The sequence below is a fragment of the Pelodiscus sinensis genome, chromosome 17 (genome assembly GCF_049634645.1).
Source record: "Pelodiscus sinensis isolate JC-2024 chromosome 17, ASM4963464v1, whole genome shotgun sequence".
Lineage (NCBI taxonomy): Eukaryota > Metazoa > Chordata > Testudines > Trionychidae > Pelodiscus > Pelodiscus sinensis.
The window spans coordinates 28,957,276-28,982,532 of NC_134727.1; the positions used below are offsets into that span (position 1 = coordinate 28,957,276).

Sequence of the window (25,257 nt, forward strand, 5' to 3'; positions counted from 1 at the left end):
TATTCAGTTTCATGGCACATCACTTTGTCTTCTTTGTTGTTCACAGGTTGGAAAATGTATTTCTGTGTGCATAGCCAGAACATTTCATAGCTGTTTTACCTACTTAATATTTTAGCTTTTTGACTGAAATATGTCTGCACCATTTATGTAATGAAAACATAAACCTACACTCTGCAGAGGTAACTTGAATTTTATGTAAAATATTCAGTTGTGGACCCTATCTCCAGCTTTTTATATGCCACAGTGGTATTATTTCCCCCCTCCCTTGTCTGTTAGTGAGGTCATTTTCAGTCCTCTGAGAAATTTTATTCCCAGCCAGATGCGGCCCATATATTAAAAGTAGCACCTGTGACTAATATCACAGCAGCTTACCATAAATTTACATGGTAACTAGGATTATGTCTGTCAAGACTGTTAAAAATGTCTAGATTTAATTTGATTTCCAGTATTGAAGGAGCTCTCCCAACATTTTGCTTCATAACTATATTTTAAAAGTTAAAACCACTTCATTGTTAAGTTTTATAGCACTCCCATTGCCCATTAAGTTGATTTGTTAAATGGAGGTCAGAGTAAAGCAACTTGGCTACATTAGGATCGGAAACCAACCCATTTGTGACAAATTTAGTTCTTGCGTGTGAATCTTCTCAAAGCCTCAGCCCTGATTGGTTTCAGGTGTAGCTTATGTCAGTTGTGTTTAACCTCAAAGAATGAGCAACATCAGTTCATTGTTGTCAGTTTTGCTTATCAAAAGACAAGTCAATTTGCGTTTATTTGGTGGATTAACTATTTTTAATGTGATTTGACTGTTTGCCCCTCTCATAGACTTTTGTATTAGATTGCTTCTTGGCTGAAAAGAATTGGTTTATACCTATCTATGTAGGTGGTGTTTTTCTTAAAGTGTTTCCTAAACTGCTTCATTTTCCATTATTCTTTGAGTCCTCTCCCATATGCTACGATTTGTACACCTGCAAAATTATTAAAGTATTTCTTTTGTTAAATATGTTGTTTGCTAGTTTTCTTGCATTCACGAATACAGAAACTGATTTGCTATAAATCAAAATTATTTGAGTGGATTTACATTATAGAGAAAATCTTTGTATTTGAAAATAAGGCTTGCATAATGAATTTTTGGCTTATTTTCCCGTTTGTTGTTTTTCCTTTATTAAAAACCAACAGTAAAAATTTTAGGCCAAAATTATGAGAATGAGTTGGCTCAACTGGCTCAAAACATAGGTAAGTCAAAATATATTTTTATACAGTCACACTTTCCTTTGGTTATACTTGTGATTGGCTTAGTAAATAATGCTCTTGCCTCCGAGTCATTAGGTTAAAGGGTCAAATTCTAATTTTGACACATTCCATCTACCCATATCCTGTGTGGCGCTAGGTGTGAAAAAGAGGGGTGCTGGACTTTTGTATGAAAAATAAATGTAGGTTTTCTAGAAATGGTTCATCTGAAAAATTAAGATTCTTCTGCCCTGGTTTTTAAAAGGCAAAGAGATGACAATACGAACTGGCAGCAGTAGTTTTCTTATTGTTGAGAAATGCCTCATAATTATGAAGAGTCTAGAGTGATGTCAGTGGTCCTACCAGGTACAAATTAATTAATTAGCTGTCAGTGGTCAGCTACCAGACAAATTAAACTCCTCGGTGCTGAGAGTTGGGAAATTTTTATTTATTTACTAGAAGATTTACCTGGCATTGCTTGGATCCTTAACTCAAATACTTTTTGTTCTTCTTCATTTAAATCATTGCTCTGGGGTGGGGCTGGGGATAAGGGGTTAAGTATGCAGGCTTCTCTGGGCTGAGAAGACAACTCTAGTCCTCTCTCATTGCAGCAGCTTGGGCCAGGTGAGAAGTGTCTCTCCATGGCCACTGCAGTGGACATAGCTGGGGGATGGGTGCATGTCTCCCTGCTGGGAGACAGACACACAAATTCTCTCAAATAGATAGCTGTCCCTTTATTCACTTTTCCCCCTGCTGCGGCAATGGGGTTATAACTGTCTCTACTAGCAAAGCCCTCCATTTCTGTGTTATGAGAAACAGTCACATTCCAAGCACATCCCATTTGGTAGTCCTAGCTCTTATCATTTAGAACAGACAGACACACTTACTCAAAAGACAGACAGATTTTCTCAGATGTGATTTGCCTGTTTGTCATGGCCACTGTGCAAATACAAAGTGAAGGATGTCTACATTTTTAAAATCACCAACATGTTTCCCTACTTGCAAATAATCAAATCATCATGTTTCATTGGCAACTCCTTATTCTTTATTTTCACACCCCCCATCCCTCAATTTAGCCTTGCTTTATCTAACTGAGATATTTCCTTATTGCATGGTCTGTGCCCACCTTCATTGGGTGCCAGCAATGCCAGTTTCTTTTCTGACATACTTTCAAGTTTTCTGACATGCTGGCTCTTGTGAGTGGAGAAAGTTTAGCAAGCATGTATCTAGCCAGCCACATTTTTATCCTTCAGGTCCCTCTTCAAAACTCGTGTCTTCTGTAATGCATACAGAAAGCTGTAGACTAAGCAGGTGGCAAGTTGTGATCACTGCTAGACAATGGCTAAGAATTGTACAAATATAACTTATCTGTCTACATTGCCTGCCCATTATATCTTGTCTTGTAGACTGCAAGCTCTCTGGGACAGGGACAGTTTGTACAATGCTGCCCAATCTGTTTGTAGCCTCTGTTGTGACTACCGTATTACAATATTATTAGTAATACCACAGTATTAATATTAACAATACTATCGGTGGGTGGCTTTGGATATTATTAGTAATACCACAATATTCATATACTATTATTAATTTATATTTAAATGAATCATGATAACATTAAAGATTCAGAATATGCTTTTATGTTTCTCTTTCTTGAGATAGGAAAAAGTTTTTATGTTTGTAAATTATGTTTCTCAGAAACAGAATTTAGCTTCTTTTGGTAAATGCACAGTATCTCTGAGGAGCAGCAGGCCTGACTGCCACAGCTACCACATGATATGTAGAAGTTCAAGACTCATTCTCCGGGTGCTTTAGGAACAGAAGTTGAAATCAATTTGGTATTTGTTAAAACTTTACTGTGACTTAGAATATCAAGTACAGGCAGTCCCCGGGTTACATGGATCCGACTTACATCGGATTCCTACTTACAAACGGGGTAAGGCAACCCCGCACTAGCTGCTTCCCCCCAGCAGACCAGGGAGACGCGAAGCTAGCGCTCCCCTCCCCAAGCAGACCAGGGAGACGCAGAGCGGCTTTTCTCAGCAGACACCTCAGCTTGAGAATAAAGGACTGAGGGAAGTGAGGTGTGGAGAATAAAACTGAGCTCTGGAGAAATGTTTGGCTAGAGTTTCCCCTACAATATGTACCAGTTCCGACTTACATACAAATTCAACTTAAGAACAAACCTACAGTCCCTATCTTGTACGTAACCCGGGGACTGCCTGTAAATATGAGTTCTAAGCTCTTTCCTTCTCTCTCCTTTCTTCCCTCAATTGTAGGGTAAAAAATAAAATACGAATAAAGAGAGACTAGTGTGTTTCTACAGTTATTGTGCCTGTACTGTGTACTTTTGGAGTAGTTAGATTTGTGTTTTATATTCTAAAGAGGACCAGCAATTTGTTTTCCTGACCTTTGGTCCACATTACAGTTGCCTCTTTTACCAATGTTTCTCTTAAAAATTAGCATAGATTTATGATCACTTAATTGGAAATTATTATAACATTTAGCTAGCACTATTTTCATACTGTCTCTGGTGGTTCAGTTTGACCTGGCTAAAGATTTTTGTAAATATATTTTTTAATTCCCACAAGTATTCATTTAGGTTAAAAAAGAAAATGGAGGCCCTATTGGCAGCTCTGTGTGATCCATAACTGTTCTTTTAATAATTGCTCATTGCATTTGAAATAGGGGAAGAAAATAGTTATGCCAAAGGGGGAAGCAAGACTATTCTTGAAAAATCATCGAAATCAGGAAACTACAGACCAGTCAGTTTAACTTCTGTGCCAGGGAAGATAATGGGGCAGGTAATTAAGGAATCCATCTGCAAACATCTGGAAGATAATGAGGTTACAGGTGTCAAGTATCAGAGGGGTAGCTGTGTTAGTCTGGATCTGCAAAAGTGACAATGAGTTCTGTGGCACCTTATAGACTAACATGTATTGGAGCATAAGCTTTCGTGGGCAAAGACCCACTTTGTCAGATGCATGTAGTGGAAATTTCCAGAGGCTGGTATAAATATGCAGGCCAGGATAAGGCTAGAGCTAACAAGGTTAATTCAGTCAGGGAGGGTGAGGACCACTTCTAGCAGCTGAACTGGAGGGGTGAACACCAGGAGAGTAGAAACTGCTTTTGTAGTTGGCTAGCCATTCACAGTCTTTGTTTAATCCTAAACTGATGGTGTCAAATTTGCAGATGACCTGTAGCTCAGCAGTTTCTCTTTGAAGTCTGGTCTTGAAGTTTTTTTGCTGTAGGATGGCTACCTTTAAATCTGCTACTGTGTGTCCAGAGAGATTGAAGTGTTCTCCTACAGGTTTTTGTATATTGCCATTCCTAATATCTGATTTGTGTCTGTTTATTCTTTTATGTAGGGACTGTCCAGTTTGGCCGATGTATATAGCAGAGGGGCATTGCTGACACATGATGGCGTATATTACATTGGTAGATGCGCAGGTGATGGTGTGGCTGATCTGGTTAGGTCCTGTGATTGTGTCACTGGTGTAGATATGTGGGCAGAGTTGGCACTGAGACTTGTTTCATGGTTCCTGAGTTAGAGTTACTGTGGTGTGGTGTATAGTTGCTGGTGAGAATTTGCTTCAGGTTGGCGGGTTGTCTGTGGACGAGGACTGGCCTGCCTCCCAAGGCCTCTGAAAGTGAGGGATCATTGTCCAGGAAGGGTTGTAGATCACTGATGATGCATTGGAGAGGTTTTAGCTGAAGACTGTAGGGGATGGCCAGTGGTGTTCTGTTGGTTTCTTTCTTGGGCTTGTCTTGTAGCAGGAAGCTTCTGGGTACACGTCTGGCTCTGTTAATCTGTTTCCTCACTTCCTCATGCAGATATTATAGTTTCAAGAAAAACTCGCTAGCTCTAGCCTTATTCTGGCCTGCATATTTATACCTGCCTCTGGAAATTTCCACTACATGCATCTGACGAAGTGGGTCTTTGCCCACAAAAGCTTATGCTCCTATACATCTATTAGTCTATAAGGTGCCACAGGACTCCTTGAGGTAATAGGTAACACCCAACATGGATTTGTAAAGAACAAATGATGTCAAACCAATCTGATAGCTTTCTTTGCTAGGATATCAAGTCTTGTGGGTAAGGGAGAAGTGATGAATGTGGTATACCTAGACTTTAGTAGGGCATTTGACACGGTCTCATATGACCTTATCAATAAACTAGGGAAATGCAACCTAGATGGGGCTACTATTAGGTGGGTGCATAACTGGCTGGGTAACCATTCTCAAAGGGTAGGTATTAATGGTTCACAATCATGTTGGAAGGGCATAACAAGCAGGGTTCTACAGGGGTCTGTTTTGGGACAGTTCAATATTTTCATCAATGATTTAGATGATGGCTTAGAGAGTATAATTATTAAGTTTGCAGATGATGCCAAGCTGGGAGGGGTTGCAAGTGCTTTGGAGGACAGGGTCAAAATTCAAAATGATCTGGACAAACTAGAGAAATGTTCTGAGGTAAATAGGATGAAGTTTAATAAGGACAAAAGCAAAGTACTCCAACTGGGAAGGAACAATCAGTTTCACACATACAGAATGGGAAGTGATTGTTTCGGAAGGAGTACTGCTGATTTAGGGGTCACAGTGAACCACAAGTTAAACAAGAGTCAATAGTGTGACACTTGCAAAAAAAGCAACCATGATTCTGGGGTGCATTAACAGGAGTGTTGTGAGCAAAACACGAGAAGTCATTCTTCCACTCTACTCTGCTGATTAGGCCTCAAATGGAGTATTGTGCCCAGTTCTGGGCACCACATTTCAAGAAAGATGTGGAGAAATTGGAGGAGGTCCAGAGAAGAGCAACAAAAATGATTAAAGGTCTAGAAACATGACCTCTGAGGGAAGACTGAAAGTATTGGGCTTGTTTAGTTAAGAAAAGAGAAGACTGAGAGGGGACATGATAACAGTTTTCAAGTACAGGCAGTCCCCGGGTTACGTACAAGATAGGGACTGTAGGTTTGTTCTTAAGTTGAATCTGTATGTAAGTCGGAACTGGCGTCCAGATTCAGCCGCTGCTGAAACTGACCGCCAGTTCTGACTTACATACAGATTCAACTTAAGAACCCCAAGCTTCCCCAAGTCAGCTGCTGCTGAAACTGATCAGCGGCTGATTCCAGGAAGCCTGGGGCAGAGCAACTCTGCCTCGGGCTTCCTGTAGTCAGCGCTGGTCAGTTTCAGCAGCGGCTGACTTGGGGACGCCTGGGGCAGAGCAGCTGGGGTGCTGCTGGGTTGCTCCAGTAGCACCGCTCCTCGGCGCTACTGGACCAACCCAGCAGCACCCCAGCTGCTCTGCCCCAGGCGTCCTGATTCAGCCACTGCTGAAACTGACCAGCAGCGGCTGAATCAGGACCTGGGGCAGAGCTGCTGGGTTGGTCCAGTAGTGCCCAGAGCGGCGCTGCAGGACCAATCGGCACCGCCCCAGCTGCTCTGCCCCAGGGTCCAAAACAAAAGCCTGGTCTGCTGGGGGGGGGGCACACTAGCTGCGCCCCCCCCCCCCCCCCAAGCAGACCAGGGACACGGGAGCAGAGCCGCAGTGGCAGCGGGGTGCCGCGCCTCTGAGGCTTTGCTCTAGCAAAGTCTCAGAGGCGCGGGACCCCGCCGCTGCTGCCCCGGTGCCTGTGGTCTGCTGGGGACCGTCCCCAGCAGACCACAGGCACCGGGACTGAAGCCGCAGCCGCGGCGGGTTCCCGTGCTTCTGAGGCTTTGCTCTGGCAAAGCCTCAGAAGCGCGGGAACCCGCCCGGTGCCCCTGGTCTGCTGGAGACGGTCTCCAGCAGACCAGGGGCACCGGAGCAGCTTACGAACGGGGCTTTCTCGCCCCGGAGCTTGCAGGTAGCAATCCGCCACCTCGACCTCCGGGGCGAGAAAGCCCCGTTCGTAAGTGCAGATCCGACGTAAGTCGGATCCGCGTAAGTCGGGGACTGCCTGTATCTAAAAGGATGTTACAAGAAAGAGGGAGGAAAATTGTTCTCTTTGGCCTCTGAGGATAAGACAAGAAGCAATGGGCTTAAATTGCAGCAAGGGAGGTTTAGTTTGGACTTTAGGAAAAAGTTCCTAACTGTCAGGGTGGTTAAACACTGGAATAAATTGCCTACGGGGGCTGTGGAATCTTCATCACTGGAGATATTTAAGAGCAGGTTAGACAGACACTTGTCAGGAATGTTCTAGACTGTGCTTGGGTAGGGGACTGGATTTGATGACATTTTGAAGACCCTTCCAGTTCTAGGATTCTATGATTGTTCACTCCTACTCTAAGATACCAACACGCTGATTTTATTTTAACTAAAATGTTGAATCCTCTTGTTAACTCAGTGGTGGCAAGTACTGTAATAGTATTGTTTCATTTGGGGAACTTGGTAAGATTTACATTCTCTTTGTTCTCAAGAATATCTTCATTCAGAATCACTTTCTTTTTCAGTTAAAGAAATCTGTACTCTTGTAGCTTTATAATTTCCTGGGATTGCTATTATGAATATAGGGGAACTGAGGAGGTACTAATTTGAGTATAGATGGCAAGGTCTATCTCCAGTTTGATAGTGTTTATCCTCTTGTATCCCTTTGCTTTTGAAATAGTGTGCATAATCTTATTAATAACTATAAATTGCATGTTACAATAGTGGGTTTTCCCTCCAAAGAGTAAAGAAAAGGTATATTTTGGAATATTATAGTCTGCAATTGTAATTAAAAATGGACTTTAGCTGGTAAAAGGTAAAAAGTAAAATTTACAATGAAACTATTTAAAAATTAACCATTACTTGCCAAAAGCACATCAGACCTTACTTAACGGACATCCATTAATCCAGCGGTTAGCTGCTTCAGGCTTTAATGCACACTGTTTTACACGTTAACGGTTTTGAAGTTCCAGGCCAAGGTTGACCTTTCACATCTGCTCCTTTCACAGTAGGAATCTCCACTTACTGCTTCCTGTCAGAATGGATTAGAGTGACAAAGTGCAGAGCTTGTGCTGGCTGCAATTTTAGTTTTTGATCAAAATTATTTCTTTCACAAACAATCACATTTGCTAAAATGTTACATCTGCTCTGAAAAACCACTGGCAGACCCACAGATGATCAGTGCAATGTGAGTACAATTTTTCATTTATCCTTCATAAAGCTGTAAACCAGCTCTAAATGCATTTTGGAGACTGCCTCTCACCGCTCCTTCATTTGCCATTTTCTTCCTTTAATTTTTGATGAGTTGAGATGAGATGAAAATTTGCTTGTATCTTGAACTGATGCAAAGCTTGCTGAATTCTTTGAGGGAATTGTGTGAAATTGGTAAAGAAGAGAGAATTTGGTTAGGAGCCAGGGTTCTAATTTTGGGTCCTGTTGTGTGAGGTACTAAGTACATTCAGCTTCTGGGGCTTGAGATTACACAGCATCTTCTTTTTTTTTTTCTTCTGGGAATTGTTTGTGGTGGTGTTTCACAAGGACACATTCTGAGGACAGGCGGGTAGTTCATTTCATGAACTGGATGATTTCATCTTGATTGGGATTAAATGTGTGTTTTGCCTTGTTGGAGGAATTCTATCACATGGTAGAAGTGGGCTTTTGGAGGAAAAATTTATTATCTTTGCAATCTAGGTTGTTACAGTTACAGATTGTAAAGTGTCTAATTTAATAAAAATGTACAAAGGACCATATTTCATCTCACTTTATGTTGGATTCATCTTTTTTTAATGTTTTTTTTTTTTAAATCCCTTGCCTGGCAATAATCAGTTTTCACCATTCATGGACTGAATCTATTTCAAAGATGTATTGATTTGGAAAAGGAGTGTGCGTGTGGTGGTGAGTTTTATAAAATGGAAGAAACATGTGGGTTAAAAAAAATCTGGAGTTTTCCCCAATATATTGCATTACAAATGCTGTCTGGCACTTAGTCATAAATTTGTAATACACCAGAAGTTTTTCAAGACAGCTTAAAATATTGACTGTAGGTTGTGTATCCTTATACAAAATATTGCTAATAAAATTAATCCACTTTTGTTTTTAATACAGTAACGTGTTCTGAATTTATCACCTTTTCTGGTCATTTCTGAGTTTCCAAATATCAAGCACAGCAAATAAATTACATTTTATTTCATACTGTTTACATAACTGTTTGCATAAAGTAACTGTTTCCAAAACATCATGTAAGAAATAGTAATTATCTAAACCATTTTAAGTCTTTTTTTCTTTCTCAGATTATGTAGGAAGATGATCTTTCTCTCCATACTCTCTCCTTTCAAAGTCTATCATCAGTTCAATATCATGATTCAGATATTACAATTGGATACAAAATATGAGTTTAACAATCCTGACTCAAAGCTCCTATTGGAGTCATTGGGTTACTATACTATTTCTTTTCCTCAAGTTTTATAGGCTCTTGCTGAAGGCTTGAGAGAGAACTTATCTCATTATGACTTTGTGTATAGCCTGAGTGCTTTCAGCCACATACAGAGGGCCCAAATGATCTCCCTGGTTGGCCCTGTAGTTCTTGTTTCTGATCTCCCATCGTTTTATAATTTCAGACTCCTTTTCTCTTTCTCTTTTTACATGCTTGAATTATCGACATTAAGATATATTTGTGCTGGCCCCCAAAAAAGTCCCTGATGATGATGTGGTTATAGAGCTAACTGCTTCCTCTCTTCATCCTAACCTAAGTAGTAATAGCTAGCTTTTACATACAATTTTTCATCAGCAGATATCAAAGTGCTTTACAGTGTTTAATGTACTTGTCCTCATGACACTCTTATGAGTTAGGGGAGTATTATAAAGTTAGGCTTTCTTACTGTTCTTTGATGTCCTTTTAACATCAGGGATAGGATATGATTTCCCCTCTATACTCAGTAGAGACTGTATTGGATTGCACATGATCTTGGCAACAGACCAAGAAGAACCATGTATTGTTGCTACTAATGTCATCAGCTGCATGTATAGAATGTGCACTATCTTTGCATGTTGGAGGAGTGAAGCCCTCTGTGTTCTTTGCAAAGTGAAAAAAATAGTTGGAAAGCCGGCAGAATTTTGTTCTTCGTTTCTGATTTTTCTTCCTGTGACATAACTTTCCTTGCATTCCTTTATTTGTTTACACCTGGCCTCCATGAGAAATTATCAGCTTTTGTTGACATAGCTAATGTCATCTGGGTACATGATGTTTGAATGCCAATAGAAAGACCCCTTCTGTCTGTGTAGGTTGTGACTATAACTATGCCAGTGTGATATAAACATACCGTTGGTCACCATTTCAGGAAAGCATTCATATTCAAGAAAGCTCTTAGGCATGTGTTTTAAGACCTATTGAAATCAATGGGATTTTAGCACATGCTTGAAGTATTTAAAGTTAGGTCCTTTCTTGAATTGAGCTTTTACAAAGGGATTATATAGCCTCATCTTTTGGTATAGCAATATGTGCACAAGCATTGTTAACATTGGCAGAACATTGTACAGTATAAAGCATCAAGGTGAGTAAAGTGAAGTAATGGAGCATTCAGATATATACATTCAAAAGATTGGAACAGGGCCCAAAGTGCATTTTATTACTAACTTGTATAGTGTTTGAGGGTTGTATTATTGTACATCATGTATTTTGATTTGCTAGACCAATCATTCATTTTAACGAATCAAATTATCATTGTCTTTTCAGTTGCGCAGCAAAGAAAGTTTATTATTTTTAAGTAATGATTGCTTTAACAGGTGCTCAATTAATGAGGGCTTCATTTAATTTTTTGGTTGGGTCCGGTGCATAAAGCCTGTTTAATAAATAGAAAATAAGTCCAGTTTCTTTAAGTAGGCATTTCATTCAGTGTAAACCTCTTATTGAAACCTTTATTTTTAATTTTTGAGCACAATATACACACAACAAATATGCCTGGGAAGAGGAAAGTGAAAATTAGCTGTCCTTGTTTTAAGTAAGATTTCAATTCAGACATGGAGCTTCTTGGGGTTTTTTTCTCTACTACTGAGTAACTAATATAAAATATCAATAACAAATTAAAAATGCAGCTTGACATATTTTTTATGAATCTGGATGATATTTTAAACTCTGACTTGACCTAATTTTTAAAGAAATAAATATTATAGTTAAAAGGTAGCTCTTGCACTACGCATTAAATGCATAACCATAGAAATCCTACCCATTCCAAATGTTTCTGATTGAAATTATACATAATAAGTAATGCCTTTTGGAGTGCCTTGTAAGCTTACATGCTTTTAGCATGCTGAAGTTTGTGTCTCATACTGGTAATATGGAGTTTAATATTAAGTCTGTTTTTTCTTTCACTTTCCTTTCCCTACTTTGGACACAGTGCAAAGTGCACTGTGAAATGTGAATTGCAAGGTTACCTAGACACCAGATTGTGGTACAACGCTGAAATTAATTTTCAGGAATTTTGTCTAATGCCACTAGTAAAAGCCAGCAAGGTTGAGATAGTCATGTTTGGCATTACATTTGCCTGTTGAAAAAGAATGTGATTAATTAGTATGAGATTGTTGTAACAGACGTGAGTGTAGATGGCACAAAAAAAGAGATTTTCATTGCTGCAAACTAGTGCAAGATAGTCGCTCCATGTCATGCTGTGATTTTGTAACCCAAATCTTCTCAGTTTAGGAATCATTCTTACTTTATGAGCACAGATAATTATATATTTGTCTGTGTAAGCAAACCAATACACTTCGTAATAAAGCGTATCAGACCATTTAGTTGTCAGGACAACATGCACTTTCCAAAGGAGCATGAAAACTTTTGAAGTTTCTCAGCAGCAGCAGAAGCAGAAAGCAGTTTTGATGCCTCTCTAAAACAATTGTTTGTCTTCAATCCAAGTTTACAAAAACTAGATTGTAAAATCTTCTAATTGAATCAGTGAAGGGTGCCTGCACATGATTTCAAGTTGCATTCTGTCACTATTGCAGTGTAAAATGGGAAAGAGGGCAAGATGATTTTCACATAACATTGTGGTTGTTTTGGGAGGCTGAAGATGAGAGAGGGGGTAATAGACCAGATACCCTGGCTTCCCACTAGGAAACTATGTGTAACTTCAGTTACAAGAAAAAATATTTATTCATAGGGCCAAATTCAGCAGTGATGCGGGTGTAAGTTGGTCAAAAAAGCCAAATGTATTGCTAGCAATATGTAGTGCAGGTTGCACATATTTGAATTTCAATGAGTATAATGTACATCCGGAGGGAATAGCAAAATGCGTGAGTAAGAAGCAAAACAAAAAAACAAAAGCAAACAAAAAACCCTGAAAAAAGGGGGTAAGAGCAGAATTTATTTTATTATTCTATACCCTTATTTTAATGTTTTTTCTGCAGCAATCCCCCATGTTTTTCAGCACAAAAATGGTACCTGTTTGCACACCAGCTGAATGCCAAATAGATGCAAATTAAACATTTACTTGTTTTCTGTCAAACTCACGCCACAGTTTAGATGACCCCAGAACTTGGCACAGAACTTTTTCAGAATTGTATCTTTTGTGACATCAAAAATATGTAGCTTCTAACATTACACCTGGTCCAGGTTGTGTAGAATGAACCTAATCTTTTCTTTTCTGTGATTTTATTTATTTTTTCCTGAGGACAGAATTCTTGGAATTGCCTTTAGTCTCCTGCAGCTCTTTGACATTATACTGGTACCTGTGTGTGAAAAGTTCCCAATGTAAAGAAGGCCATGCCTCCTAGCTGCAGTTCTCTTTTGCTGCATTTTTTCTTCATGATTTTTAAATGAGTAAATCATATGACAATAAACAGAAATACCCTGAGTGAAGAGAGAAGGGGAAACTGTTGTTTATCTGGTCAGGTGGTTTAGATTAGCAGTGATGCTGGTCTGTATTATGTTACTTTAAATCATAGTGTCCCAACAGGATATAAATTATGAAGATTGTTACAGTATGTTTCATCCAATGTAAGATCAACAAATTGGAATAATTTTTATAGGAAAATCACAGTGCTTTGGCATGGTTATTGTTGAAGAATTTAATTTAACTTCAGATTTGCTCACATTATTTCTTAATATATAAAACACTATTTTCATGATGTATGAAGTATAAACATTTGTAGAATCAAAGGCAAGAATGCCTTTTCTAAGATTATATAGAGTGGAAAACTACTTAGAATAGATCAGTGTTTGTGCTTTTGCTGTCAAAGTGTTTGATATGGAGCTGACTAGCTAGTTTCTTCACCGACATAATTGTAAACAAGTGTTGCAAGCCAGAGACAGATTTCTTTGTGGCAGAAAGTGTAAAGGTTTTCAGATATTTTGAAAGCTTTAACATATAACTTGGGGTATTGAATTTACAGCTCCAATATAAATATATAGTTTTATTTTAGAGAGCAAAGCAAACAGGATTCAGTGATCTAAAAATGCAATGGTGATCAAGGATGGAAAACTTTAGCAGTCCTCATTTGTAGAGTCCTGCACAGATACAAAATTTGTATCTACAAAAATGAGCAGCAGATATCCACATCCATATCAGCAGATGCAGATACCTGTGGATATCCTCAAATTTGCAGGTTTCTATCTACAAAATTTATATCTGCATCTGCATCTCTATCTGCAAAAATGAGCCATGGTTATCCACATCAGGAATGTCAAAATGCATTTATGCAAGTAAATGTGTAACTGCTGATATTTTCAGCAATTGCTGGTTACACGCGGGGGCAAAGAGGGAGCCAGCTCACCATGTGCACCAGCTCCCACCTGTCCTCCCTCTCCCCCACTGCACTGCTGCATCAGAGGCAACAGTGTGGGGTGGAGGCTGTGTCTAACCATGCACGTTAACCAGTGAGTGCAGGCCCACCAGTTAATCAAGTACACGATTACACTTTCACATCCTTCTTCTGTATCCATATTTGTGGATGCAGATACTAGGGATATGAAGGTTTAACTTAGGGCTACTCAATATGCGGCCCGTGGGCCCTTTGCATGTGGCCCGTGGCACCTTGAGCCGCTTCCTGTGTCGCCTGCCTGGCTCATTGCTGCGGGTCCAGTGGCAGCATCAAGCGCTGAGCCACGCAGCTTTGAGCCAAGAGGAATGCGCAGAAACTGCCAGCTGGCAGGGTGGTGGGGGCAAAAGGCGGCAGCAAAGCACGCCTGCCCTGTCTGCCACAGTGGCAGTGCCTCCCCCAGCCAGGCCACGTTAGCGCACGCGCAGGAGCTACTGGAGGCAGCAAGTGGCACGTGGCAGAGCTGGGCGGTGAGACAGCAGGGCGGCGGTGGAGCCAAGCAGCAAGGCCAGGGTGAGAAAGGTCTGGGCTAGGGCTGGGGCTTGGGTAGTAATCAATATAATGGTCGTCTGTTGATATATGTTTTAGTAGTTAAATTGCTGAACTGTCATTGCTCATTAAAAGTGCTGTCCTATGGGTGGAAATCGGGTAAATTTAGCATTTTATTAATATCAGCAGATCTGACTTAAATGGGGCCTGTGTGTTGGGTAGTCTTGCCTTAATCTTTGTATTCATGCCTGTCAGTATCAAAGAAGATATTTGCATACATTTGCAACTACATTTAAATTGCAGCCCTTGGCATGTGCTGTGGGTATCATTGTGGTCACTGGGGCTTCCAAAGTTGAGTAGCCCTGATTTAACTGGAGCAGCTCCCTGTCCTCTACATTTCTGGTCAGCATCTGTGAGACCATAATTTAAGGTGCTGTATATATTGCAGGTTCACTAAATCTCAATGATCAGGTAGTGTCAGCAGTAGACAAACATAAATTCACCTTGTTTGTAGGAAGTGCCAATGTTCTGGCCCCAGTGATATATGCAGCAGTCATCTCCAGTATATATTAGTATAACTCCCTGGGCCTGGGCCTGAACGTAGAAGCAGTGCAGAGGCTTCAGCTTATGTCAAACATTGTAGCCTGCCTTCATGATGGCTTAGTTGCTGGGTTTCCATCATCTGTGCACTATGGTCCTTCCACTGGCTCTAGTCTGTTGTTGTTGCCAGTTCAAAGAGATGCTCCTGGTTGTCAGATCAAGACATCAGCAACTGCTTCCCTGTTCAGGATGCCTTAAACTAGCTGTGCTTTTCTGGAGCAATGCAGAGCACAAAGTGCAGAAGAAAGCCTTTAAGAGGTGGCGATAAAGTTCTCTTAATCAAGGAAGTTCAGTTGTGGAACTTGATCCCAGAAAGAATCCGCCTACTCCAGAATGTGATTATATTTAAGGCCTGGTTTACTTACCTCCTTTTCAGAGACAGCTTTCCCACCATTCTTGCAGTGATATTAAACACCTTTTTTTGTATATGTTTAATATAAAACCCAGTCAGAAACGAGGAAAGGCAGTTCCATGAAGATAGCTGCTTAGCCTTGTAGCTTTTTTTTTTTTAATATATGGAGCTATACCTATCTCATAGACGTGGAGAGGTCATTGAATGTCTCTTCTTTACCTGTTCAACATTGGTTGAATTTTTAGGTTTTTAAAAACCAAAATATTTAAAAAAAATAGTATTGCCATGTAACAAGATGTCTTTTTTAACACGGAAAATCTTCCCTAAATATAGTAAATAGAATTATTTAAAACTCAGATTTCACTTGGAGCAGAACAGAAAATATGTCATGAAAGTAAGTTAATCAAACCTAATGACTGACTGTAATCAATTGTATTGTTGAGCATACCTTTAATTTAGCTCAATGTTAAGCAACTTCTTCTGTCGGCTTGCTTGGCCTATAGATTGAAGTTAGCTAGTTACAAGAATTAGTGAAGTAGGTCGCATGCATGCAAGTTCCATAATTTGGAGCTGAGGCCTCCTGATGAGTCATTGTCTTTATTGTTATGTAACGCAGAGAGCGAAACTATACATGAAGAACAAAGAGGACAAATGTAACACATAGTGTGCAGTGATAATAATGTGTAATGGTATCAAGTGAAAGCACTATATATTCCAAAGTATAAATGCATTATGATGACTTGTATTATCCATTATGTACATGTATCCCATTAATAAATTATACAAACAGTTTTTGTTATTAAGTTGTAATACTGCAAAGACAGGTAGCCCTTGCACCATGTAGGACAAGGTTAATACTGCCCCGAGCATTATAATGATAGATTGAAATTAAAAAACTTAATGTATTTGTGATCAGCAAATGTTTTCCTTGGCTGGAAGATTTAGGAAGTCCAAAGACCCTAGGTTTATAACCTTTGCGTTTACAAACACATTTAATTAAGTGTTTGTTAAATTTCTGGGTCTCAGAACTATTTTTCTTGAGGAGCCCCATCTTTTGAGTAAAGTATTGTCCAAATGCTGTGCTCCGATGATACATTATGGTACTCTTATCACTGGGAACTCACTAGGCACATCCCCACAACATATCAGTCTGCATGACTTTGATGTAGTAATCATCAGGATAATGTTGACAAGCGTTATATAAAAGCTGTATGCTTAAAAAGTGTGAAGATGAATTGAGTCATTAAGACGTGTGAAAAGAAGAATAGCAAATTGGCAGAGGGATTTTGCAAGCCTCCCAAACCTGTTAAATACTGTACTCTATAATGCAAGGAGGGAGAAGGAATTTCATCTTTCCATTCACTCATAAAAGCAAATCATATAGTACAGTTTTTGCCTTTCTCAGGAGAAGCAAGTTACATGAAGCCATATTTTGTGACATCATGTTCTGTCATTTGAAAAGTACAGTTGGGCCATTCCAGGGCACAGCTTGAGGAAGAGGTACCCTATAGCTGAGCTAGTTTAAAGCACTTTTTCAATATAATTTCTTTTTTCATGAGTAGATGAGCAAGGAAATATTTTCCCAAAACAGACATGTAAATGTTGGCAACATCTGTCTTAGAAATTGCAACTGAGTTACTGCTGCAACTTCATTTGTGGGGTTTTTTTTTTTTTTTTTTGGTTTGTCTTTTTTCGTTTTGTTTTGTTTTCAAGTTCTTCCTTTTATGACTCCTAGAAGATAGAAATGGATCATTCAGTCTATTGCTCTGACAGAACAGGACTGTTCCAGACAGTAAAACTTCTAGTGTTATTTCTGCTCTCATTTAAGTGTTGCTTCCGTTATCTCTTGGAAGATTTTTCCATAGGTTAAAAAGTGTGTGACAAAATGTGTAGAAACGTGTATTTCTAAACTCTATTTTAGTAAAAAATTATCTAAATATATACTAAAATTACACAGTAATTGATATAACATATTCCTGTGGCTCCTATTATCTTCATACCTAAGTATCTTACAATTTTTGTAGAAATGTAGCTGTGTTACAATTTTTAATGTGTTTATCTTCACAACACCCCTTGGGTGCATCTAAACTGGCAAGATTTTGCGCAAAAGCAGCTGCTTTTGCGCAAAAACTTGCCAGCTGTCTACACTGTCCACTTGAATTTACGCAAGAGCACTGATTTCGTAATGTACAAAATCAGTGCTTCTTGCGCAAATACTTTCACGCTCCCGCTCGGGAAAAAGTCCTCTTGCGCAAGAATACTTGCGCAAGAGGACCAGTGTAGACAGGGAAGAATTGTTTTGCACAAAAAAGCCCCGATAGCTAAAATGGAGATCGGGGCTTTCTTGCGCAAAATCGCGTCTAGACCGGCCACGGATGCTTTTGCGCAAAAGCATCCTTGCCAATCTAGACGCTCTTTTGCAGAACTACTTTTAACGGAAAAACTTTTCCGTTAAAAGTATTTCCGCAAAATCATGCCAGTCTAGACGTAGCCCCCGTGAGTTAGGGAAGGACAATTTTATTCCTATCTTGTGAATGGGGCACCAAGGCATAGAAAGACTGTTGATCTCCGGTGGTATGGTATTTCCTTTATTTGGAATTGCTGCTTTTAAAACATTAAAATACTGCTAAGGTTCTGTGTTGTGAATGGGATATATATATTTTCAAATTAAGATCTTAACATGATATTATCAGCGGTTAGAGCTGTCACAGACAATGTGTTAAGGTCAAGTCTGTGTTGGGACTTAATGTAAATAAAATACTTCACCAAAAACACTTGCAACCAGAAAGGTTTTAGCTGCCTTGTAAGCTGTACCCACCAATGCCAAATGTCTCTATCATCATGTGATTCATGCTGGGCAATGGTCTTGCACTGCAGACTGCTTAATAATTTTCATTATTTTTAATTAAAGTTGAAGAAGTGCAGACTCCAGCTCAAAATAAGGTTGGTCATGTTGCCGGAATCAAGTAATTACTTTAATTGATCACAAGATAGTTTCCTTGATCACCAATTAGACCAAATTACCGATCATGTTTCAAGACGTGAAGAAATGTCCAAACAGATTGTGTAATAGTGTTTTTGTATCTAATCAAGCCTAACTACCTTCCAGACCCAATTGTATTTTGTAAAAGGAAGGTTATGGGCCTACAAACATAAAGGGGATTAATAAACAATAGAGTTCCAATTCTTATAACTAGCAAAGGATGTATTTAGGGGCTTACTGAAGATTGCACTGGTGAAATTGCTCAGCTGAGCTGCTGCTCATTTTCTTAGTGTGAGATATGTGCTTTTTGCGCACAATTAAATATCCTATAATCAAAATAGGAAAAAGTAATTTAATGTGTAACATAGAAGATTGCTTTGGGTAAAGCAGGTTATACGCAAGTGTATGTACATACCCTTAAGCAGATATAATCTCCCACACACTTATGATATGTGTATAAAATCATGATTATGGGATCCTTTCAGCTCTGACACATCCAAAAGCATTAACCACAATAGATATGTGGAATACTCTTACTACCTGTTCTCAGGGTTGAATTCATAGAAAAGGACAGTAAACATTCTCTGTGGAGGGCTCATTGATTTGGAATTCATTCCTCTTGTAGTAGATGAAAATCTGAGTTTGGCTATCATCAAGATGAAGTACAACTTTAATATGATGTTCCATTTTTAGCAGTGGGGAGTACCTCAAAGTCTGCTAAGTGGTGGAGACTGCTGGTCAAGAGGGTGGGGGGAAGACACAGAGAATGGGCTATGAAAGTTTTAATGATCATGATTGGTCACTGATTAATTAGTTCTTTAATATGTTTTCCACTTGAACTCAGAGTAAATGGTGATGGTTACATAACAAAAATAAAATATGCATTGAAAAATAGATGTGTATATATACATATGCATGCATACACATGTGCATATATTTGTACACAGATATCGAAACTGGCAGTGGACTTAGTCATATTTTTCATGAATCCCTTCCAGTTTTGCCTATGCTGCATGATGATACAGAGGCAATCTAGTTTTAGGTGCTTTTCTGACTTCAGCATGGGATTAAACCTACGCTTTGGGAGCAATTTTATGTGTAATTTGGCATGGCCTTATAAATAGTGATGTTAAGGCAATGAATATTTTTAAAAATCTTTAAATAAAATGTAAATCTAGGAACTTTTAATAATGTCCAACTTATCCCTAATATTTAGTGATGAGTTTACTGTTTTATGCTTCAAAGTATCTTGTTGCATTTCTTGAAATTTTTGAAACATAATTGTTCGCTCCATGTGAAATTAAATCAAACTAGAGTTTCAAGGGAAGTTAGAAAGGAAAAATTGCTTTTTAATTCCTGATAGTTTGGTCATTTCCAAATGACAAACCTCATTGAAATAATTTGCTCTGATTGTAACATTTTCATTCATCTGACTGGCAAAGTGACTTACAAAGTCATACTTCATTTAGGCACTGACTCTTTTTCTTAAAATGTTTGTAATTTGTGAGAGAAAAAAGACTGAAACTATTATCAACTATTATGTTAGTTATTGACCACATGTTTGTTTGAAATAGTCATTACTTGATGGAGCATGGACCATATACAGACGAGTCTATAAATTAGTGCTAAAAATGACCTTAACAGGTAGGTCTATGTCAAGATACTAACTTATGGCAAGTATTTTAATATGAACCAGATCATGTACATGGGTAGGTTTTTTTGCTTAGCAGTGTTAATTTAGGCTCTGATTTTCTGGATGGGCCCCTACATTTGTGCAGAACTCATTGAATTCCCCTGGGCTTTAGGCAGACATAGGGGCTTGCATACATGGGTCCTATTGTAGAGTGAGTTCTGGATTTGCATGGAGAGTTTTATAATACAGTGATTCAATTATTTTTGGCAAGGACCTCCCACAATATTTTCTCCTTGAACTTGTGGTTAAAACCTGTATTGTGGGAGACTGGGAGGTCTGTATTAGTTCATTTAAACCAAAATATTTTCTGATTAAGGAGAGACACTCACATGGACACACTCTCCCTCCACCCCCAAACAAAACAAAACCCTAAGATTCAGGGCAAGTCACTGGAAATGAACTCTGTTCCTGAAAAATACTGTGTGTATTGATAGTATAGCAGAGTGTTTAACTTGTGTTATGTGAAATAGCTGGTGGAGGAAATGTGGGATGAAGTCTCAAATTGTGTGACTGAAAGGTTTTATTTGTCTCTTTTCAGCTGTCAGCCCAATTTATTAATGCTGCTAATTAGCTTATATTTGACCACCCTCAAACTAAGTCCAGGTCTATGCTACCAGTTTCTGCTGGCATAGCTATGATGGTCGGGAACATGGTGAGATGTTATTCCTGACTAACATAGCTGTTCCTTCTGGATCCACTAGTATAGAGGCAGCTGTATTTTGTATTTACCTGTGTAGCTTGTTTCAGGATAGTTTTAGTATATGATAGAAAGTGAAGTTTTTCCTGTAAAGCTCTATCCAAAGGAGTGCTTTGCTATTATTGCACACCAGTACCACTAAAGAAATTTTAATATAGATTGATTCCAAAACATTATTAATACCTTTTGATCCCTGAGTCTCAAACCTGCAAGTCTTAGGACTTTTTGGGGAATCTTCCTCCCTTTCTGGGATATGTTCTTCTCTTTTGCCATGCCAGGATATAGATTTCCCCAGCAGGACCAATGGATTACAACTGCCCAGTTACCATTGTTTAGGAAATTACTTAGGCTGGGGTGTATCAATGCCACCAGGGGAAGTTCAGAATTTGGGAGCGGGGGGTGAGATTTGTGCCACATTTTAAATCCTGAGCATTTCTAATTGACTTGTGCTAAGTATATAGCATATGGTCATTTATGTTAGTTAAAAGCTCCCAGTCCCCAAACATTCCATTAGCCTTTGTTGACAAGGACAGCTTTTAACATAGGCTTGCTAGAGGGAGTGATGACTTGGAGCATTATTGCACTGGGAAGTTGTAATCCATTGCAGATAGAAGCCAGCTAAAAAGAAAGACATGAGCTCTGAGAATCTATCCCTGGAACAAGTGCTGCAGAAAGCTGCGTTGGCAAGGGAAAAGTGGAGATAGGAGAAGCAATCCAAGGAAGTTGGAATGCTTCAAAAGCTGATGAACTCAGAGTACTCAAAGAAGGGTACAAAAATTGTCAAGTACATAAGGGCCATACCTGTCATTGCCCATCACTGGGCTTTTGGACTATATCCGTAGATCCGTAACATTAGCCTTAATGCATGCTCCGAACAGATGAAATATTTCTCTGTGTTATTTCTCTCCTAGGCTTTTGGATTTATGACACGAGTTGCTCTGCAAGCAGAAAAGATGAATCATCATCCCGAGTGGTTCAATGTGTACAACAAGGTAATACGTTGAGTAACTTTTTAGGTACTTTTATGAACAATTACTAGGCCATATCAATATATAGAACATCAATTTCTATCACTCCCTTTTACATTAGGAAGCTTCTATACATCAAAAGAGAGAATGACTTTACCCATGTAACTCTTCTGCCAGGTGGAGCCAGCAACAGCCAGGGCCGGGTTGAATACGTAGGGGTTTCTCTCCATCTATCCAACATAGAACTGGCTTGAGCCACTGCCCAGTAAGCTGGGAAATTCACACACCAATCTTAGGTGCCTCTACTTTCCACTCACAAGCACAGTCTGAGTGTAGAAAAGAAAGTTTAAGAAAAGGGAGGGAAGTAACTTGGAATTAATTTGGGAAAACACCACAAACAGGGTTCATAAACATAAACCATGAGTAAAAGTCCCACCCCAAGTAGGTTGGGCAGAGTGCTTTTCCTCCCAGATTCTTAAGTCCAGCAATCTAAATGTCCCCTTCACATGTCCAACCCTTCTCTGCATCCCACTCATAGTTGCTAACCTTGGTCAGTGCAGACCCAGAGTTCAGAGGTACATCTGCAGAGTTCACCTCTCATCCTGGATGGGGGAGGTAAAGAGGCATCTTATTCACTCCACTGGTCACTTGCCATCCATCTGCTCACTGTTCGCCACTGCTGCTCTGCTTGCTGCTTCTTGTACCTCTCCACCCCTGGCCTGCTGGCCACTTGTTGCATCATTGCCTTGCTCTGCCTTGCTGGCTGTCAGTCTGACACTGCCTTGCTGGCTGTCAGTCACCATCTGCTGCCATCCACCTCTTGATGGTGACTTCTGCCCATCACTCTTAGATTATTTCAGCTCCCATTTGATTTCACTCTTTGCAAGCAGGATAGACGAAACACAACCAAAATTAACATAAGAAAAGAGGCTCTTAATGCCTATTTAGTTCTGTTCTTTGAAGTTGGGAGGGGGAAAGGTCAAACTGGTCCAGGCAAGGGAGGGTATGCAGTCTCTTGACCAGAATGACCTTTTCTCACATCATCTCTTTGTATGGTTCTCTCTCCTAACTGTGAGCACTTACCCTTGGAACAATTTAGCAGAATCCTACTTTTCTGTATTTCCACAAAATTACAAATATTGGTAACCATATTTTAGCTATCCCTGCATTCAATACAAACATAGCTGGTGTTGGGTCACAAGTAAGTGTATTACACTGAGCAAAATACCACTCCATTTGGTGCCTATTTCACAAATCTCAGCAAAGCAGATGCAAACTATATTTACATAGATTCACCCAGGGTCTCTTCCAACTAGCTATAATGAAAGCACTCCTTCAGATCCTGCTTATGTCTATATCTTTGTGGATTTTAAAAGAATACAGCCACTCCCTGACTTATGAACACACCGACTTACGACCATACTTATGACCAACCTCCCATTAACCCCATTATAGTATTTTCGAGTTGAGAACCATGTACGTCAAGTTTTTTGAACAGCGTGGGCAGTGCTTTTAAGGGTATTTCCGACTTACAACCAAATCGAGTTACGACCTGGTGTTTGGAACGTAACCCGTTCGTAAGTCGGGGACTGCCTGTATTTGCAAAGAACATCCAGTCCTCCTGATGGGCATTTTATTCATTTGTCTGTCTGTTTGGGTTGTGCCCACAAAAGCTCATGATACCATATACATGTTTTGTTAGTCTTTAAAGTGCTACTAGACTATTTGTTGTTTTTTAAGTTTTTCCTATTACAGACTAACTCGGCTACCCCTCTGAAGCTTTTGTTTCTTTTATGTTAGATTAGACTGATCTTTCTTCCTGTTGTTATCATGATAATGCGTGTTGCATTGGACACACCATGGAAGTGTTTAAACCTCAAATTGTTCTTACCTTCTATACTTGTATATTACACATCATATAACTTCTCTGGCCAAGATTTCCTAAAATTGAAGCCTAAAGTTAGGCCTCTAAATCCATGGTTAGGTCATCTAAATACATGCTCTGGTTTTCTCAAAGTCACTCATCAGCTTCTTTGATGACTGTGGAAGTTAATAGGAGCTCAGAACTTTGGAAGCAAGCCACTTGTTATGGTGCCTACACAGGAGGCTGAAAAGCTACCTTAAGAGACATATTTTGAAAATCTTGACTCCTGAATCCTAGTGTAACTTCGTAACAAGTGACCATTTAGATGCATTGTGACCGTCATACGAAAGGCACTACTGCAAGAGCAAAATTATTACTTTTGTTTTGCTTTCTAATGTTCTCCTTTTTCTTTTGTCGCTGGTAAATATATACCACACCTACCTATAATAAAACCAGAGACCAGAAGAATGATGATGCATACACATAACGCAATGTTTATTTCTGACTGACACAATGTGTCATGTATTTTTTAAGATGGGATTAATTGGCACTGGAATGGTCTCAATCTTTTTTAAACAGTAAAGCAAAATTAAATACATTTTAATTAGAGGCTTAATTAATGTGTCTTAGAGACACATTAAGTGATGGTTGAACAAAATGCTTATCTCTCACTCTAGAAAATCTTGACTTCCCAGCGTGTTTAGATTTTCTTTTTTTGTAAATCCCTGCTAAACAGGAACAACTAACAATGAAGCATGTGGCTTGTCATTTGGGTAAGTCTAAACAAACTCGTGCAGGCAGCCAGTATCATAGCGACATGTATATCAGTCTGTTTATTTTTTCCTTTCAAAACTAATCTGCAAAGGGTTCACCAGTTTCTTCACCTTTAGGATACTGATTTTTAACATAATGCTCCAGTTACTTAGTTTGGTGTTTGCAACTTGGTCAATGACCTGAATTCTTCATGAAACTAATATGTGGAATTTAAATGTGAAGAATGAGTAATTTTAATCAGATGCTACCTCTTGGATGAAACCCAGATACATGAAGTGTAAATTACTTTTTTACTCTGAAGCATCTCTTTTTGGTTAGTCTGCAGATTCTGCTGAGCCTGCTCACCTTGTAATTGACTCATAGGGGCTATGTCTAGACTGCATCCCTTTTCCTTAAAAGGGATGCAAATTAGACACATCGCAATTGCAAATGAAGCGGGGATGTAAATCCCCCCCGCTTCATTTGCATAAACATGGCTGCCGCTTTTTTCCGGCTCGGAACTTTGCCAGAAAAAAGTGCCAGTCTAGACGCGGCTCTTTCGGAAAATAAAGCCTTTTCCGAAAGATCCCTTATTCCCCTTAAAATAAGGAATAAGGGATCTTTCGGAAAAGGCTTTATTTTCCAAAAGATCCGCATCTAGACTGGCGCTTTTTTCTGGCAAAGCTCCGAGCCGGAAAAAAGCGGCAGCCATGTTTATGCAAATGAAGCGGGGGGGATTTAAATCCCCGCTTCATTTGCAATTGCGATGTGTCTAATTTGCATCCCTTTTACGGAAAAGGGATGCAGTCTAGACACAGCCATGGTGTCTTACAATTTGGAAAAATAGTAAGATCCCAACTCTCATTCTGCAGGCAGGAGTTTTAAAAAAAATCATTAAATAGCACCCTCCCCAGATTTT

General features: G+C 39.4%; 1 protein-coding gene across 3 annotated transcripts in view; it reads left to right on the plus strand.

The window, feature by feature from the left end:
• PCBD2 (pterin-4 alpha-carbinolamine dehydratase 2) overlaps nucleotides 1-25,257 on the plus strand; it is a 67,625-nt gene that overhangs the window by 39,537 nt on the left and 2,831 nt on the right. For all 3 annotated transcript variants that reach the window (XM_075900411.1, XM_075900410.1, XM_014569998.2), the window contains exon 3: nucleotides 21,665-21,745. In XM_075900411.1, the coding sequence (XP_075756526.1) occupies nucleotides 21,665-21,745 (81 nt within the window). The remainder of the gene's footprint in view (nucleotides 1-21,664; nucleotides 21,746-25,257) is intronic.